The 17744-nt window shown below is 43.4% G+C and overlaps 1 protein-coding gene across 1 annotated transcript in view; it reads left to right on the top strand.

The window, feature by feature from the left end:
• Positions 1–16415, top strand: part of KCNK13 (potassium two pore domain channel subfamily K member 13) — a 78834-nt gene extending 62419 nt beyond the window's left edge. Inside the window, exon 3 of the mRNA XM_033107030.1 lies at positions 13134–16415. Coding sequence (XP_032962921.1) covers positions 13134–14026 — 893 coding nt within the window. The 3' untranslated portion in view covers positions 14027–16415. The remainder of the gene's footprint in view (positions 1–13133) is intronic.
• The last annotated feature ends 1329 nt before the right edge of the window (positions 16416–17744 follow it).

The raw sequence follows: 17744 nt of genomic DNA, 5'->3' as shown, positions 1-17744 counted from the left end.
GTAGAGCTTGTCTGGGCTGACTCTGCACTCCTCACCTGGCTGTTCTGGGTTCAGAAGGCAGGTAGGTGAATGGAGCTTTTGTGTCTTTTGCATGGGGACAATAAGGTTGAGTAGCTTGCCCAAGTTTCTACAGCAAACAAGTATCAGAACCAGGTTTTGAACCTGGGGAGTCCAGCTGTAGAGCCCATTGCTCAACCATTATGCTCTCTTGTCAAAGGTGAGATCCCCACTCCCACTGCAGAGTCCAGAAAAATATTTGGAACCAGCCACACAGGGAAGATGCGTCTCAATTACAGAGAGGCAAGTTTCCACCTGCAAGTGTACATGGTAACGGGAAGTCCTTGAAAGAAGCTTACGGAAAGCAGAGCTTCATAAGTAACCCAGTTGGATTGACACAGGGACTCCCTGTCAAAGGGGTTTCATTCTGGAGGTTTCTGAGGCCTGAGAGACCTACAGGACAGGACGGTGCTGGACTACATCATAGTAAGGACCTGGCATTCTGTCCCAGCTCCCCTCTCCATGCCCACCCTCCTGGCACTTTCCTGGGTACAACATGCTCTTTTCTGACCCTTTCCTATGCACTAGAACAGGGGTGTCCAAACTGCGGCCCGCGGGCCAACTGCGGCTCACAATCCATTGTTAATTGGCCCGCAGCAAATTCCAAAAATATATTTAGTTTACTTAAATAAACCAGGTGAGGCAATACGTACTTCACCTCGAGTGAGTGGCCCGGCTGTTTGTGTATTTTACCACAGATGGCCCTTGATAAAAAACGTTGAAAAAAGTTTGGACACCCCTGCACTAGAAGTTCCCTGGCCTGGAACGTTGCTCCTGTCACTTTACCCAGACAGCTCAGCTTAGGCATCCTCACCTCCTAGGGAAAGCCTTGTCTGACATCCCTGCCCCCGCCCCCCGCCCCCGTTCCCTGTCCTTCCCCTGAAACCATCAGAGTTCGGTGTTCCCCCCCCACCACCACCCGCATACCCTCTAGCGTCCCAAGAGTCAGCAGGAGTTAGTGATTACTGGTTTTGGAGTCAGCAAGATTGTATGGCTCATACTGGCTTCACCTCTTATCTTAGTTGCGTGATTCTGGGCAATCTATTTTACCCCCATAAGTCTCATGTGTCAAATGGGAATAAGAATACCAGTAGTGTGTACCTCATGGGCTCCTAAAGATTAGGTAAAATAATCCATGTAAAGCTCAGAGCACAGAGCCTGGCACCTAGTGTCTGATAAATGCTGTGTTGCTATTATTCTCATCGTCGTCGTCGTCATCGTTCACTTACACTTGATGTGTTTCTGACTTCGCCGCTGCACCTGCAGGTGGGGACTGTATTTACTACTTCTTTGTGATCTCAGGGTGTAGCACATAGCCTGGCATGCAGTGGGCGTTCAGTGACCATTGTGGTATAAAGTTCCTGTTTACTGAAGGTCTTCCAGCTGATGTCATCAGAACTGAAAAAGGAATCATGAGAAGAAAACATAGGCTGCAGCCTGCAGGCCTCTGAGTTGTGAAGAAGACTCAGAGGCAGGGAGCTGTCTTCAGGTATGGCGGCCCCAGCACACGTCTGTGTGCCCAGCCTTTCTCCCAAGGGCAGTGACACCTGGCAGACCTTATCTGCCCACCAAGGAAGGTGCTTAGAGAAGGGCAAACAGCGTCTGTCCTGGGATCTCCAGGTGATGGTGGGTGGGTCCTGGCAGGGACCGTGCCACCTGGTATGATTAGTTCCATTAGAATTCTGGCCTCTACCTGGTCCTCCATCTCTGATTTGACGCTATGCCCTGGCTTCTGTCAGGATTCTTGTGCTTTGCTTCTACCCAACTCTAATTAGGTAGCACAACTTCTCTTTAGTTTGGCCTAAAACCGCTGGAATTTTCTGTTTGTGCCAATGGTCCTGAGTGATATCTGCCAGCACTGTAAGCGGGCTTTCCTACCGTAGTGCCATGTTCTCCTACCCATAATGCTGTGCTGTTCTACCCACAATGCCTGCTCTCCTACCCACAATGCCTGTGTCCCTACCCACAATGCCTGCTCTCCTACCCACAATGCCTGTGTCCCTACCCACAATGCCTGCTCTCCTACCCACAATGCCTGCTCTCCTACCCACAGTACAGCTCTTTGCTCACAGGGCTCCAGTAGCCTAGCCCAGCCTGCTGTCTGGTTCGTGGTCAGCCTGTTCAGCTGTCATTGTGTGGTTGGCCCTAGTAACAAGAGGAGTTAAGCAGGACACTTTACATATCCAGAACTGCCAGAGTCACCAATAAGTATGGTTTATTAAAAAGTGATCAATTGTTTACTTATATGGTTGTTTCTAGTTTGAGAACATTTGAAAACCACTTATTGTCTTAGATGATTTCATTATTTTCCCTGTGGTACGTTGCATTGGAAAACTCACGGTGGGAATGATTGCAGAAGCTGTGCTGGAGGAGTTGAAGTGAATCAGGCTAATACAGAGTTTACATATAAAATGACAGCATTTATTGGGCACCTACTATGTCTCAGGCATTGTCCTAGGCACTGGGGATACAGCAGTGAACAAGATAGACAAAAATCTCTGTCCTCCTGAAGTACCATGTGACCCAGCAATCCCAGTTTTGGGTGTTTATGCAAAAGAATTAAAATCAGGATCTCAGAGAGATATTTGCACTACCATGTTCAAAGAAGCATTATTCACAATAGCAGCCTAAATGTCCCTTGATGGATAGAGGAAATGTGGTCTATCCATATAACGGAATACTATTCAGCCTGAAAAAAGAAGGAAATCCTGCCTATGCTACATGGATGAACCTTGAAGATATGCTAAGTGAAATAAACCAATCACAAGAAGACAAATACTGTATGATTCCACGTATATGAGGTATACAAAGTAGTCAAACTCATAGAAGCAGAAAGTAGAATGGTGGTTGCCAGGGGCAGGTGGGAGAAGAGGGGAAATAGGGAGTTGTTGTTCAATGAGGACAGAGTTCCAGCCACACAAGATAAAAAAATTCTCAAGAGCCACTGTGCAACAATTTGCACATTGTTAGCAATACTGTACTGTGCATGTGAAAATTTGTTAAGAGGGTAGATTTCATGCTATGTGTTTTTTACCACAATGATTTAAAAAAACAAACAAAAAACTTGTCCTCATTCTAATGGGGGAGAGACAAACAATAGACAAGTAAATGTGTAAAACACACAGTATGTTACACGGTAATAATTGCTACAGGAAAAAATTAAGCAGAAAAGAGGGATGGAAGTTCTGGGGTGGCGAGTGCCATTATAAATAGGTGGTTGGCATTTCTTTTGAGCAAAGACCCAAAAGAGGTGGTGAGGTGAGGCTTGTAGCTATCTAGGGGAAAAGCAAAGGCAGCAAGGGGTGCAGGAGCGGGGCCTGGGATATAGGAGCAGCAAGGAGGCCATTGTGGCTGGAGCAGGGGACTGAACAGTAAAGAAGTTGGAGAAGTTGCAGGTGGAATTGGGGAGGGGAGAGATTGCATCAACTTTGGTTTTCATGTCGGATGAATGGGGACCAGGGCAAGGTTTGGGGCCACTGAGTACATGATCTGATGTATTTAAGAAGGGCAGCTCTGGCTGCTGTAGGATGTGCAGAGACAGCAGCAGGACACCAGTGAGGAGGCTACTATAAGAACCCAGGGAAGACATAAGAATATCTTGGGCCAGGGTGCTGGCAGGCAAGGTGATGAGAAATGCTTGGGTTCTGACTATATTCTGGAAGGCAGAGTCAACAGGATTTCTTGACAGCTTAAATGAGAGGCGTCAGAGAGAGGGAAGTCCGATGTCTGTCTTGGGTCTGAGTGACTGGAAGGATAGTTCCTATTTATTGAAATAGAAAAGATTGGGTAGATCAAGTTGGAGATGAAGGTCAGGAATTCCATTTTGGACCTGTTAATTTTGGAGATCACTATTATATATCCAAGTAGAAAGGTACAATAGGGCTGGATCTATTAGTCTAGAGTTCAGGAGAAAGGATCAGATTAGAGATGAAGTCTAGAAGACAGCATGGAGGTGGCATTTAAAATCATGATATCAGATGATGTCATCTAGACAATGAATATAGAGTGGAGAAGAGGCCCAAGGATTGAGGACTGGGGCACTCTGACACTTAAAGGACAGAAAGATGAAGGAGAGGTAGCAAAGGAGTTTGAGGAGAAGCCAATGAATGAGGAAGAAAACCAGAAGAGATTTATGTCTTGGAAACCAAATAAAGAAAGTGATTCAATACGTGAAAGGAGGAATTGAGAGGCCATGCCAGGGTATTGCAAGGAGCATTCTATTCTATATGAATACTGACACCACCTAGAATTGTGACAGGAGTGTTGAGGAGATTGACTGTGAGCCAGGGACTAAAATATTCAAGGAATGTGGGGGAGGGTACCTAAGGGTCTACAATAAGGAGTGTTGGGTGCATTATATACTTCATTTTACTTAATCTAGTCAACAGCCTGTGGGGTATTATTATTATCCTATTTGACAGATGAAGAGACTGAGGCACAGGGAGGTTAAATACCGTGTCCCAGGTCACTTTGCACATGAGTGGCAGAGGCAGAAGTGAGTCCATGTTTTTCACCATGGAGTGAAATCACTGCCTCTTGGTGTGGGACATTTCTCCCTCTCCTCTTTCCCCAAGCAGGGTCTTTTTAGCACTGACCACAATAGAGCATCTTTCCAGTTGGCTGTATTTGGCTCCAGTCAAATACAGCCTTTTCATGTTGCATGAATGTTGTCTGTTTGGATTTGGGACAAACCAGGGTTTATTCTGTGTACAAATAAATGTAGAAAACGCATTTACTGGATATCAAGCAGCAAGAAATCTCATATAATCAGACACATCCATCAGGGCTGTCTCCAGAGAATTTGTACTCATTTTGATGATTGTGATGTTCTGCAAGAATCCAAAATACCACCTGCACCATCAACGATAGTTTTAACTTTAATCTGGCAGCACTTATGTGAGAAACACATTTTGATGAACTTTGTAATTGCACGTGTATCTACTGTCTATTGTAATCCTCAGTTTACCAGAATATGAATTGAACCAAGACTCATTCTGGAAAAACAGTCTGCTATACTCACTCATGCTGGCCCTTTCTACCCCATTAGAGCTGTCCTGTCCAATGTCATAGCAGCATTATTCACAATAGCCAAAACACAAACAACCAAAATGTTCATCGAAGATGAATGGATAAACAAAGTGTGGTATATACATACGATGGAATATTATTTAACCATAAAAAAGAATGATACATGCTACAACATGCATGAACCTGAAAATTATTGCTCAATGAAAGCAGCCAGACATAAAAGGACAAATATTGTCTGATTACACTTATATGAGGTACTTATATGAGGTACCGTTTATATGATAGGCAAATTCATAAAGACGGAAAACAGGATACAGGTTACCAGGGGCTAGGACATTATTATTGTTTAATGGGTACAGAGTTTCTCTTTGGGATAATGAAAAGTTCTGGAAATGGATAGTGATGACAGTTGTACAACATATGAATATATGTAATACCGTTGAATTATATACTTTACAATGGTTAAAATGGTAAGTTTCATGTTATGTATGTTTTATCACAATTGAAAAATTAATAATAAAATAACCAAAAAAATGTGTGGTAGTGAGAAAGACTCTGTTCACATCATCTTTTACAAAAGACATGAAATGAAATAGGAATAATCAGTGTGACAAGATTTGTGCAGGATTTATATGAAGAAGTTACAAAATTCTCAGGTTCATTTTTAAAAGAGCTCTATAAGTGGAGAGATACACTGTGTTCCTGGTGGGAAAAGGATGTCATTTCTCCACAAATGAATCTCTAAATATAAGGCAACCCCAGTCAAAATCCAAATATATTTTCTGGAATTTAACCAAAGGATTCTAAAACTCATTGGGACAATTGCACATGAAATAAGCTAGCGACATTTTAAAATGAAAGAAGAGAAAGGAGGAGGTAGAGAAGAGGGGAGAAGCAAGAGGAAAAATTCTTCATGGATATTAAATCGGAGAACTGTTTTTGGTACCTGTCCCAGCATAGAGAGATCAATAGAATGAAATATGGAATCCAGAAAAAAATGTAAGAATTTTGCCTCTGATTCAAGTGACATTTCCAAAGAGTGGAGGAAGAATGGACTATTTAAAATGATGTTGATGAGCCTACACATGTGACAAAATCGTATAGAACTAAACACACCCAAGTGCACGCATGCGAATAGCAAGTACAAATAAATCAGGAAATATAAGACCAATGGATTGTATCAATGTCATCATCCTGGTTGTGATATTACACTACAGTTTTGCAAAAGGAGAAGGAACATTTCAGAGGCCCGTTGGAGAGAAGGGAAAGGTAGAGGTATAGAACATTCTTAAGGGGGAAAAGGGCAAATGAGGTCAACTTTTATTGGAGAGCCTGTTTTGCCAGTAAAACTAGAAATGACGTCAAAGAAGACAATCCCTCTGTGTCAGCTCCCAAGAGCTCCCAGTGAGAGTACACTGAGATGGGAGAGTCTCTGAGATGAAGTTTGGGGTTTAAACCTGTGGTCGGCAAGTGCAGCTGCTCACTCCTCTCCCTTGCCCCAGAGGACAACAGTGACTGTCCTTTTTCAGCCACACGTGTTTGCCACCAAATCTGACCCCACTCGGCATAGACAGTATGATTGACGAGAAGCGCGTCAGGTTTCGGATGAACCTGGAGTCTGGCTTGCCCCGGGTGCCTCAAATTTGTTCTCTGATTCTAACTGCACGTTTCCATTTTTATACGCCATTTACTAAAGACCTGCGCGTTTGGGTTAACAGCCTGAGTTCAGGGGAGGTGTTTGTCTTCAGTGTTGGTTCTCTCGGCGGGAAAATAAATCCTAATGCACCAGCCCGTTCTTCCCCCATGACTAAGTAAAAACTAGCATTGTGTTACAATATTTTCAAACATTTCCTCTGGCAGTTAAATTAGTCTACCGATTCCATTTGTGCTCCAGTGCTCTCTGAAACGGGTTCTCTGCTGACTCTGGGCAAAAGAATGTGCGATGACTGCTTTCTGGAACTAATAATATCAAAATTAAATCTTTTTAAGAAGACGCCCCAGAAGGGCCCCCTCAAAGAATAGTTTATTGCAGAGCAATGATTCATTTAGACACAGCTCAGAAGGTGCCTCTAAAAAGAACAAGGTTTGAGTGGTGGGTCTCTAAAGACTGTTGTGAAGAAATGGAAAGAAGGAAGGGGAGGTGGGAGGTAGGGAGGGAGGGGGGAAAAGGAGAGGGAGGGAGGGAGAGGAGACTAAAAGAGAAGGAAAGAAGGGAGAAAAGGAAAACTTGATTTTCTGTAGAGTGCTTTGGTTCCCTAGAGCTAATTTTCATAGGAAACGTGAGGATGTTTGCCAAATATTTCTAGGAAATTCTAAGTAATGCAGGGTACACATGGTGCAATAGTAACACACTGCCTTAACTCAGGCTGCAGTAACAAATACCATGACTGGGTGACTAATAATCAGAAACTTACTTCTCGCAGCTCGGGAGGCTGGAAGTCCGAGATCAGGAGTCTTGGGGGTTTTGGCTAAGAGCCCTCATCTGGGTTGCAGACTGCTAGGTTCTTGTTGTACCCACGCAGCAGAGAGCAGAGAGGGCAAGAAAGCCCTCTCTGGTGACTCTTCTAAGGGCACTAATCCCATCACGAGGGCTCCACCATCATGACCTCATCTAACCCCAGTTACCTCCCGTTGGCCCCACCCCCAATACATCACCTCCTAATACATAGGGTTTCCACGTACAAATGGGGGCGGAGGGAGCACGAACATTCAGTCTTCATGAGTTTGTACAGGAGATTGTAGAGAAGAGATACAAACTGGGGAAGAACATAGATTATGATATCATCAATAACACATTTCTTAAGTCTTTTTTTTTTCCCTTTCGCTTCCGCTCCCCCGACCGGCTGAGGCAGTCAGTTGCCAGTCATCGGTCTGCTGCTCACGCCAACCTCCGGCTGCTCACGGCAGCCCAGCTCCAGGGAGAGCTCTTGTTCACAATCTTAGCTGTAGAGGGTGCAGCTCACTGGCCCATGTGGGAATTGAACCAGCGACCTCGGAGTTAGGAGCACCACACTCCAACCACCTGAGCCACCGGGCCTCTTAAGTCTTATATATGATTCTGTCATTTAGCTTGCCCAGGCCATGCTTTGTTCTTGTTACAACATCATACATCTAAGCAAAACCATAAAAGACAAGAGAGCCCCTGATGTTCTCCAGTGGTTGGGCTTTCCAACTGGATTTTTGGGAGCACTGTGATTCCACAGAGGAGCTAAGAGGCTGCCGTGGGGAAGGGAGGGTTATGGGAAGGGGACTGGGAGCCATCAAACTAAAGAGATCATTCTCGGAATTCCTCAGAACGTCTTACAGCCTGATCTTCACATTCATGTTGAAGAAAAGGCACCTTTCATCAGTTATGTGCCCTGCCTTGTGGTAACATTCTACTTAATCGAACCATTTCTTTGTAGTCTGGAGGAGGGCAATCGAGCTGAAGAGAGAGAACATAATTATAAGTACTTGCTTTTAGGGAGTAGTTTCATGATTTAAAAGTTAAGTAGCACTGGAATTGGAACACCTATTTGAGATAAGTAAATCAAATGATTCCCACCCCTCTTAAATGAAGGCAAAATCAGAAATAATGACAGCATTTATTCCAACCATCATACTAGCTAGATGTTTGTGAGGAGGAAAGGGGCTTGAGAAAGCATGAAACACAGAGCGAAGTGCCCTCGTGAATAAGTGTATTTCTCAGGGCAGTGAAGTTTGTAAAATTCCTCTTTGGGAGCTGACGTATTCTGATTCCCATGAGGCTAATTTTTGTTGCCTTCTGAGTATAAAAATTACTGACTTGTAGCTACGCACATGATTGAAAGAATTCTTATTTGTCACACCCAAGTTTTCAACTTTTTATAGTTAGGGTAGCAGTAATTTATTTTTAACTTGTAAACTACTGTTGCTAAAGAGTCTAGAAATGTCCCCTAGTTCAGAAGTTACCAGGAAAACAGTTAAATCTTCACTAGATATGAGTTCGTAATTTTTTGTCAAAGATGCTTTACTGTTAAAATGAGGAGTCATAACCCTGAAAATGTAAATTCCAAAAATATTCTTAACTTTAGGAAGGACTCATAACTTCTGCAAGTATTTAATGAGGATGAGGTGTCCCAGGCTTGAGTCATTCTGGAGACACACTTTGGCTCTGCTTTTTTCCACTTAACATTTTCCCAATCATTAAAAACTCTTTGTATAGATCATTTTAATGGCTACATTATTTAGTCATTTCCCTGTTATCTTCTTAGGTTTTCATCTACCTATTATACTTAGGTTGCTGAGAATTTCATTATTGAAAGTAAAGGTATGGTGAATAGCAGTGTACATAAGTAGTCACATTTCTGATACTTTTTGGAATATATCCCTGAAAACAAAAAAAAATTATAGTGAAAGATATCTTTTTAAGATATCTGATACATACTCCCAAATTGCTTTTTAGACAGTTTATGCCAATTTATACGTCCCACTCATTGTTTGAGATTTGCTGCTATGTCTGAGGGCACTCATGTAATATACATTTGTTTGTTTGTTTTCGAATATTTCTAGAAAAAATGTGATTGAAGTCTGCAGGACACACTTACCCAACAGATCAATAGCATAAAAAATGAGAGGGGAGACTGTTAACAAATAAAAGAGATTTAAAAGATAAAAATGCATGCAGCTTGTTAGGATCCGGATTTATACAGATGATCTGTAAAAAGATAATTTTGAGAAATTTGAATATGGACGGGATATTATTGGGTGTTAAGAAATTAGTGTTAATTTTGTTAGGGGTGATAATGGCATAGTGGTTATTTTGGGAACATAGCGTGCTTGTCAGTTACAGATGGCTCCTTATTAACGGATGAAATGGGAGATCTCTGGGATTTACTTGAAAACACTCTAGCCCATTAAGGGGGTGGGGTAGGATAGCGGAAACATGCCTTGCAAAAATGTTGGTACGTAGTTGCCGCAACTGGCAAATTAACGTTTGTTAATAGCATTCTCTCTACCTTTGTGTGTGGTTGGAAAATACCATAATGCAAAGCTTTTACATTTTTTACCTTGGTTACATTTTTAAAAGAATACGTAGTTGACAACATACTATACATAAAAGACTGCAGGCCTGCTCCCTCTCTTCATGGTGTCAATGAAGGGCACTGTCGGGGCTGACTGAGACCCTGGCAGCCCCCGGTTGCTTCATTCCTCACCCCACGGACACCAGCGAGCCTGGTGTGGTCCCAGGAGCTGCCTGTGGTTACAGTCACATTAAGTCAGGTCTGATATGGTTCAAGGGAACTAGACTGGAGTAGACTGCCAGGTGAGCTCCCTTGGCTTCCAAAGTAAATTTCTGTGCCCTTGGTCCCCAATCAGCCAACTCATCTGCTCCCAGACTCAGGGGTTGGACACAAATCAGATGACTTGAAGCTTAAAGCACAGGGAATAAATTGTATGTTGAAAAGCACCACCTGAAATACAAGGAGACTGAAATTCATGAGACATAACAGGTTTTTAAACTGATTTGTTTACATCAGTTGTTGGAAGAGACATGCATTTCTTCAGAAACATATGTTTGTAGTAAGTGAAGATTCGTAAGGTTTCAGCTTACGATGCCAGCCAATCCCTGATTTTGGTACCAGATTTGGCAGCCACTGCAGTCTGGGTGTCTTTGTAAAACATGAAACTATAGATGCTTGGTTAATTTCCCTCCCTCAGTTCTACTTCTGATGTGTACACCTGATGGTGGTTGGCACTCACGTAGCATAGGCACGCGGAAAAGCACAGGCCTGGGGGACAAAACAAATCTAGGTTCTGATTCCAGCTTTACACCTTTAAGCAAGTTACTTAGATTCTGTATTCTTCTTCTTATCTGTCACATGGGACTTAATAGACGAGTAATTAAGAATACTTGGTAGAGAGTGGGCCTTTGAGAATGCCTGTGTCTTTGTCCCCCACCAGGAGAACCCTGAGGCTGATTATTCTCAATCCAAGACAATCCAACACTCAGTATTTTGGGGTTCAAAAAGGGAAGACTTTCTATGAAAAAGCCTGTGTTATTAGCTTACACACTTTTAAGTTCTGAGCGTGGTGAAAGCTATGGAAATACCTCTAACTGCAAACATTAGGAGGCTGTCCCCATCTGCCTCCATGGATACCACCACCACTTGAGCCATTTTCTGTTATTTTTGTGGACTGAAATGGTGGCAGTGATCAACCAAGTACAGTAGGTAAGCAAAAGTCATGGGTTATCCTTTCTTTAATAAAAGTGAACGTAGGAGCATCGGATGGCTCAGTTGGTTAGAGTGCGAGCTCTCAACAACAAGGTTGCCGGTTCAATTCCCGCATGGGATGGTGGGCTGCACCTCCTGCAAATGGTGACTGGGATTGGAGCTGAGCTGCGCCCTCTACAACTAGATTGAAGGACAATGACTTGGAGCTGATGGGCCCTGGAGAAACACACTACTCCCCAATATTACCCAATAAATTTTATTTAAATAAGTAAATAAATAAAAGTGAATGTTTTAAAACCAAATAAACAAGATAGAATCTAGAAATTGTAAATCTCTGGAATATGTCATAAAATCACCGAAGTCTCATTCACTGGAAAAAATCAGCTTGTTAAGCTTGTCAGGCTTGTCAGCAGACTTCAGCCACACACCTGTATGTACCCAACTCACTCATCCCAATGAGTCGGCACTCAGGACCCTGAAGCCAGGGTCACCCCATCATGCCTTTATTTTGGCCCTTGAATCGCTGTGCCTTGTTTTGTACATAGCAGTTTCCTGTTTCCTCCTAGATACTGGTCTCCTTGAGGTCCAGATCATTTTTGTGTGGCTCAAGCACCTGGTGCAGGCCCTTGAACTGAACAGGTGCTCAATAAATTATTGCTGTGACCTGTGGCTGAGAACTTCTCATAACAACAACTGCTGCTCTGCTCTCCAAGAGGAAAATAATTGTCACCTCTGGGATCAGAAAGGCAGATTTTGGAAAAGACACCATTTGCTACATGAGAAAGTTCTCTTCTGATTGTTGCCAAGGATACCACTGCTCTCTTTCCTATTAGTCCTTTTTCTTAGTGACACCCATTGTCCTACAGTTGGTATTCTTAGCCACACGTCTGTGTGCATGGGTTGAAAGATCAAGAAGGTGGAAATTGTGAACAGTAAGAGACAAAGGTGTGAGAGAAACATTTTATATTTTATCAACCAACACCTCAGCTTTCACTCCCAAAGTATGAGGTGTATGTTGGGAGAATTTTACTTAAAAATGAAATTATATTGAGCAAATTTCTCATCTCTACCTATGCTGGCATTTGCCATTTCTCTGCCTGGAACAACCCCATCACCACCACCACCACCACCATCACCACCACACACACACACACACACACACACACACACACACACACACACATACTCTCCTTGCCCGCTTAACTCCTCTTTAGCTTTTAGATCTCCCTGTTTAGTCTTCCCAGAACCCCAAGTCTGAGATGGGTTCCCCTCTGAGCAGCTCCCACGGGTTCCTGCATGTCCTCCACCACAGCACTCACCACACAGCATGTACTCACCTCACTAGACGAGAGCTCCCTGGGGTCAGGGACCAGATCTGTCTTTTCCACAGGTATATCCCCCGTTTCTGGAATGGCACTCAATAACTTTATAGGTTAAATGAATCCCAGTGAGACTGTACAAGCCTTTCTTTGTGTGAGGTTTATCTCTCTGAACAATGTCTGTTAAGTATGGTTGTTCAGGTTGTGTACTGTACAAAGACATCTGGCTGGCTGGGGAGGAGAGGCTGAAATCCAGCCCACATCCTCATCACCAAGCCATTTTTCATGAGCTGTATCCACCTGCAAGCTGAGGTGTCTTTTTCTGATTTGTGCACTGGCCCCAGCTCTGAACAACCCTTGATATCTCCAAAAGGAAATGAGAACTTTCCCTCTCATTCTTAGAAAGGCTAGGACTACGGGCATTTGTGAAACTGTTTCTTTAGGTCCTTTGCCAGCCATGAAAGCCATGACCCTGACACCAGTTACCGCAAAGACTTCCCTCACTCTTCTCTCCTCTGACTTTTGTCTCCTGCAGGGTTTGGGATGACGACTCCAGCGACAGTAGGAGGGAAAACCTTTCTGATCTTGTATGGCCTCATTGGGTGCGCAAGCACCATCTTGTTCTTCAACCTCTTCCTGGAGCGCCTGATCACTGTCATCGCCTACATCATGAAGTCGTGCCACCAGCAGCAGCTCCGGAGCCAAAGGGCCCTGCCCCAGGAGGGCCTGAAGAACCTGGGGAAGCGTGAGGCGGACGGCCTGGCTGGCTGGAAGCCCTCCGTGTACTATGTCATGCTGATCTTGTGTGTGGCCTCAGTTCTTATCTCCTGCTGCGCATCGGCCATGTACACCTCCATCGAGGGGTGGAGCTACTTCGACTCGCTCTACTTCTGCTTTGTGGCTTTCAGCACCATCGGCTTCGGGGACCTGGTCAGCAGCCAGAACTCCCAGTATAAGAGCCAAGGCCTCTACCGCTTTGCCAACTTTGCCTTCATCCTCATGGGTGTCTGCTGCATCTACTCCTTGTTCAACGTCATCTCCATCCTCATCAAACAGTCCATGAACTGGATCCTGAGGAAAATGGATGGCGGGTGCTGCCAGCAGTGCCAAAGTGGACTCTCGCGGTCACGGAGGAATGTGATAATGCCGGGCAATGTCCAGAACCGGTGCAACATCTCCATAGAAACGGATGGGGTGATGGACAGCGACACGGATGGACGACGTCCCTCAGGGGAGATGATCTCCATGAAGGACTTCTTGGCCGCCAACAAGGTCTCGCTGGCCATCCTACAGAAGCAGCTGTCTGAGACAGCCAATGGCTGCCCCCACCAGACCAGCACGCTGTCTCGGGACAATGAATTCTCAGGGGGGGTAGGAGCCTTTGCGATAATGAACAATAGGCTGGCAGAGACCAGTGGGGACAGGTAGGAGTGAGGAGTGGACGCTGGGCATGGAGGCGGAGGGGAGAGAGGCCACCAAGGGGACTGTTATCCAGCTCAGCTCTGCCTGTGGATGGGTTCATTCAGGAGATGTTCCTTCTAGCTTCCTCAAGCACAGCTTTAGAAATCTCATCATTGGGCTCCAACAAACAGGCAGCTTTCAGGCTGTGGGAACTTGAAGCCTCAATGCCTTTCTCAGTATCTTTATTCTTTTAACTTTAAATTCAATCTTTTCAAAACAAATCACGGAAGCAGCCTAAGACATTGCACTGTTTCTTTACTCACCCTGCTCCAGGTTTCTTAATTGCCTAAGGGAGGGGGTTTTCAGCAAGCCTTGATTTCCTGCTGCTCTGTTCTTCATTGGGAAATAAAAATCCTGAAGATCCTAATTTCCCCCTGGAACTCTGAATTCACCACCTTTGCCAACCCTTTCAAAAAAACAGGGGAACATGTTTGAAAATATGTCTGGGCTCTGGGCTGCCTTCAGAGCAGATTTGCCATGGCACCCTGGCTGAGAAAACCATCTGTTCTACTCTTCATACCTGCCTCTCTACATTTTGTTTTTCCTTTCTTTTGTTTTTAAGATCTTAATGCTTAGCTAAGATGTCTGTGGGACCTCAGTGTGACAAGAAAACTAAATTCAGCTGCAGGCCTTTAAAACTGCAACAAAGTGGTGGGGGAGACTCACCTTTGAAACTAAAGAATATAGCTTAACATTTTCCCTTTGAGTGGTCACAGAGTCCATGTCATTTTTACCAGGGCTTGGGGCCCATTGCAAAGACAATGGCTGATTATTTATTAGAACTGAAAGTTGAATGAATTCTCATTTTATTAACGAAGAGTACATGAGTGCTCATTGTGGATAGTGGGGGTGGGGTGCCTTATTAAACACGTATTTATTACGCTCAGAGAAAAAGGAAATTAACCTGCTTCAAGATGAGCATCATCTTGGGTTCATGGCTGGAGAAACATTCTAGGCCAGAAAATGAAATTTAGCTTTTCTTGTCTAATCAGTTTTGGTTCTGCCTTCTGGGATTATAACACCTCTAGTTACATAAACTCCCAGGTAGTTAAAGCATCCATGCAAGGGCTATTGGTCTTCTTCGTATATACAGGAGAGAACATTTTGGGGATGAGAGAAGAGTTAAAAAGAAATGGCTGTTGGTTTTCTATGGTAAGAGTGGTGTACACACAGCACTATCAGAAATTATGGGGAAAGACAGGTGCGATAAAGAAGATAAAGGAGAAAATCTATGCCAAATGAAACTGAAATGTTGAGCAGGAAGCATCAGAGATGGGAGGACCCTTAGGAACCATCCCATTGAACCACCTTGTTTTTTACCCAAGGAAACAAAAACATGGAGGGATTGCTCTTTGTCTGAGCTCTCAGGGCTGATTGGTGTACAGCTAGGAGAATCCAAGTGTCCATATGGAGAAGTCGGGCTCTTCATCCCAGCCCCACACCACCACAGAGCCCTCCCCCAACAGTTGCCTTTTCTTTCAGGTGACAAACCCAAGTATTTTTTTTACAATGCCAGAAGTGCCTGACAGCAGAAGTGTCTTAAGTAGCAGCCCTGGGCTTTGAACTTATGGCTCTGCAGCTCCAAAGTCAGAGACCTTCAACCATAGAAGGAACAACTCTTTTATACAGAAGAATTCCAATGAATATAAACACAGAAGGAATTAGGGAACTAGAGAATTACCATGAGAACGTCAAAGTGACAATTGCTGTAGGAAAGATCCACTGATGGATGCTAAAATTAGTGATGTAAAAGTTGAAGCAGAATCAGGATATTTGTAGTCTCAAAGGAACTTCACCAAAATATTTAGTAATCACAAAGAGAAAAATGGTAACTTCCCGTGAGGTAACGTCACCAGTAGTACATACCAGCATCATGTGACACCTGAAATGATGCACAGAGAAGCGTATAGCATCTCAGTGGCATCCTCCCCAATAACACATGACTTCAGTCTAATCATAAGAAAACAACAGACAGACATAAAGGAAAGGACATAACTACAAAATCACTGAGTATCCTTTAAAAGCCTCAGGCTCATGAAAGACAAGAAGATTGATGAACTATTATAGATTGAAGGAGACTAAGGAGGCATGACAACTAAATGCAACGTGGGATCCTGGATTGGATCTTGGCACATAAAAAGAACATTAGTGGGAAAACTGGAGTGAAATCCAGTAACTTTTGTAGTCTAGTTAACAGTCATGTACTAATGTTAAATTCTTAGTTGTGATGATTTCTCTATGGTTATGTAAGGTGTTAACATAAGGGGAAGTTGGGTAAAAGTAAATGCGAACTCTGTACTATTTTTACAACTGAACTCTAAGTCTAAAATTAATCTTAAAGTAAAAAATGAAAAAAAAAAACACACCAAGACTTTCTCAAGATTGCACACAACCTTGACTTGGGCCGTGACTTGAGCATACACCTGTGATTCCAATTCAGTTCTCACGTCCTAAGCAGGTCTTGGCCATTGATCTAAAGCAGTAGTTCTGAGTGGTCCCCAGACATGGCAGCAACAACAGCAACACCTGGAAACTTGTTGGAAATGCAAAGTCTCAGGCCCCAAACCCAACTTAAGGAATCAAAAACTCTAAGGACAAGGAACTAGCAATCTGTATTTTAACAAGTTCTCCAGGGGATTTGTTTTTTCCAATAGAGAATGCTGTCCTGAACGTGAGCTATGAAGGATGAGGAAAGAGGTCCTCCCCTGGAGCCTAGCCCGTGTCCCCATCAGGCTACACCACTGTTGCCAGATCCCAGTGCCTCCAAGAACTGAATCTATTTTCTGCATCTCAGAGCCATTTCTGATTATCTTAAATTGCCCAGACACCAAAACAACTACTCTGGAAACTATGCTCCCACTAAGGTATTAGATGAAGGCCATGATTTAGCACCCTGGATTTATGTAGAAGGTGGTGCTTTTTTATTTGTAAGGGACATTTTTTAAAACATTGCCTCATGATTGTCCTTGCGTAGAAGATTTCTATGGCATCCTAGGGCATTTGCTGATTGGATTTTGTTTAGTCTTCCCAGCAGCTGGCCTTGGAATTTAAGTCATTGCAGAATTACCTCTCGGAGGGCACTGTGCTTCGTCCAGATTTTACCACCTTCCTCAAAATCATGAGAATCTCCTAGGGAGACTTGTTTTTAATGTAGATTTTCAGGCCTTCCCCCAGACCTTCTTAATCAGAATCTATCATCTATCTATCTATCTATCTATCTATCTATCTATCTATCTATCTATCTACTTATCTATCATCTTCCTACAAATCTATCTATCTCCTGTTGGTTCTGTTCTCTAGAGTCCCGGGACTAATACCCCTTCCCACCTCACTTTCTCGTCCTCTCCTGCATTTTTCTGGGGAACTACCAGTACTCACCTTTTATGAAGAATTATAATAGTTCCTTTTCTTCATTGTCCGTCCCTTTTGAATTGTAACCCTTCAATAAGAAAAGGGTCTGTTACTGAATCTAACAAATATGTCTAATTAGGTTCACAAAGGAGAATTCTTCTAAATTATTGCTGATAAGGATGTCGTTTTATATTAAAGTCAAAGATCTTTCTCGAATATGGAATTATTGGGGATGGGAATATCTAGTGACAAATGTCAATTTGTTTTTGATCCAAAAACATTTCCTATTTTACTTTTTTCTCAAATTAGTGATGGGGGTTGGGGGTGGAATCAT

This window comes from Rhinolophus ferrumequinum, chromosome 6 (assembly GCF_004115265.2).
Source record: "Rhinolophus ferrumequinum isolate MPI-CBG mRhiFer1 chromosome 6, mRhiFer1_v1.p, whole genome shotgun sequence".
NCBI classification, from domain to species: domain Eukaryota; kingdom Metazoa; phylum Chordata; class Mammalia; order Chiroptera; family Rhinolophidae; genus Rhinolophus; species Rhinolophus ferrumequinum.
The sequence above is the reverse complement of the archived record's forward strand: the minus strand, read 5'-3'. Positions and strand labels throughout refer to the sequence as shown.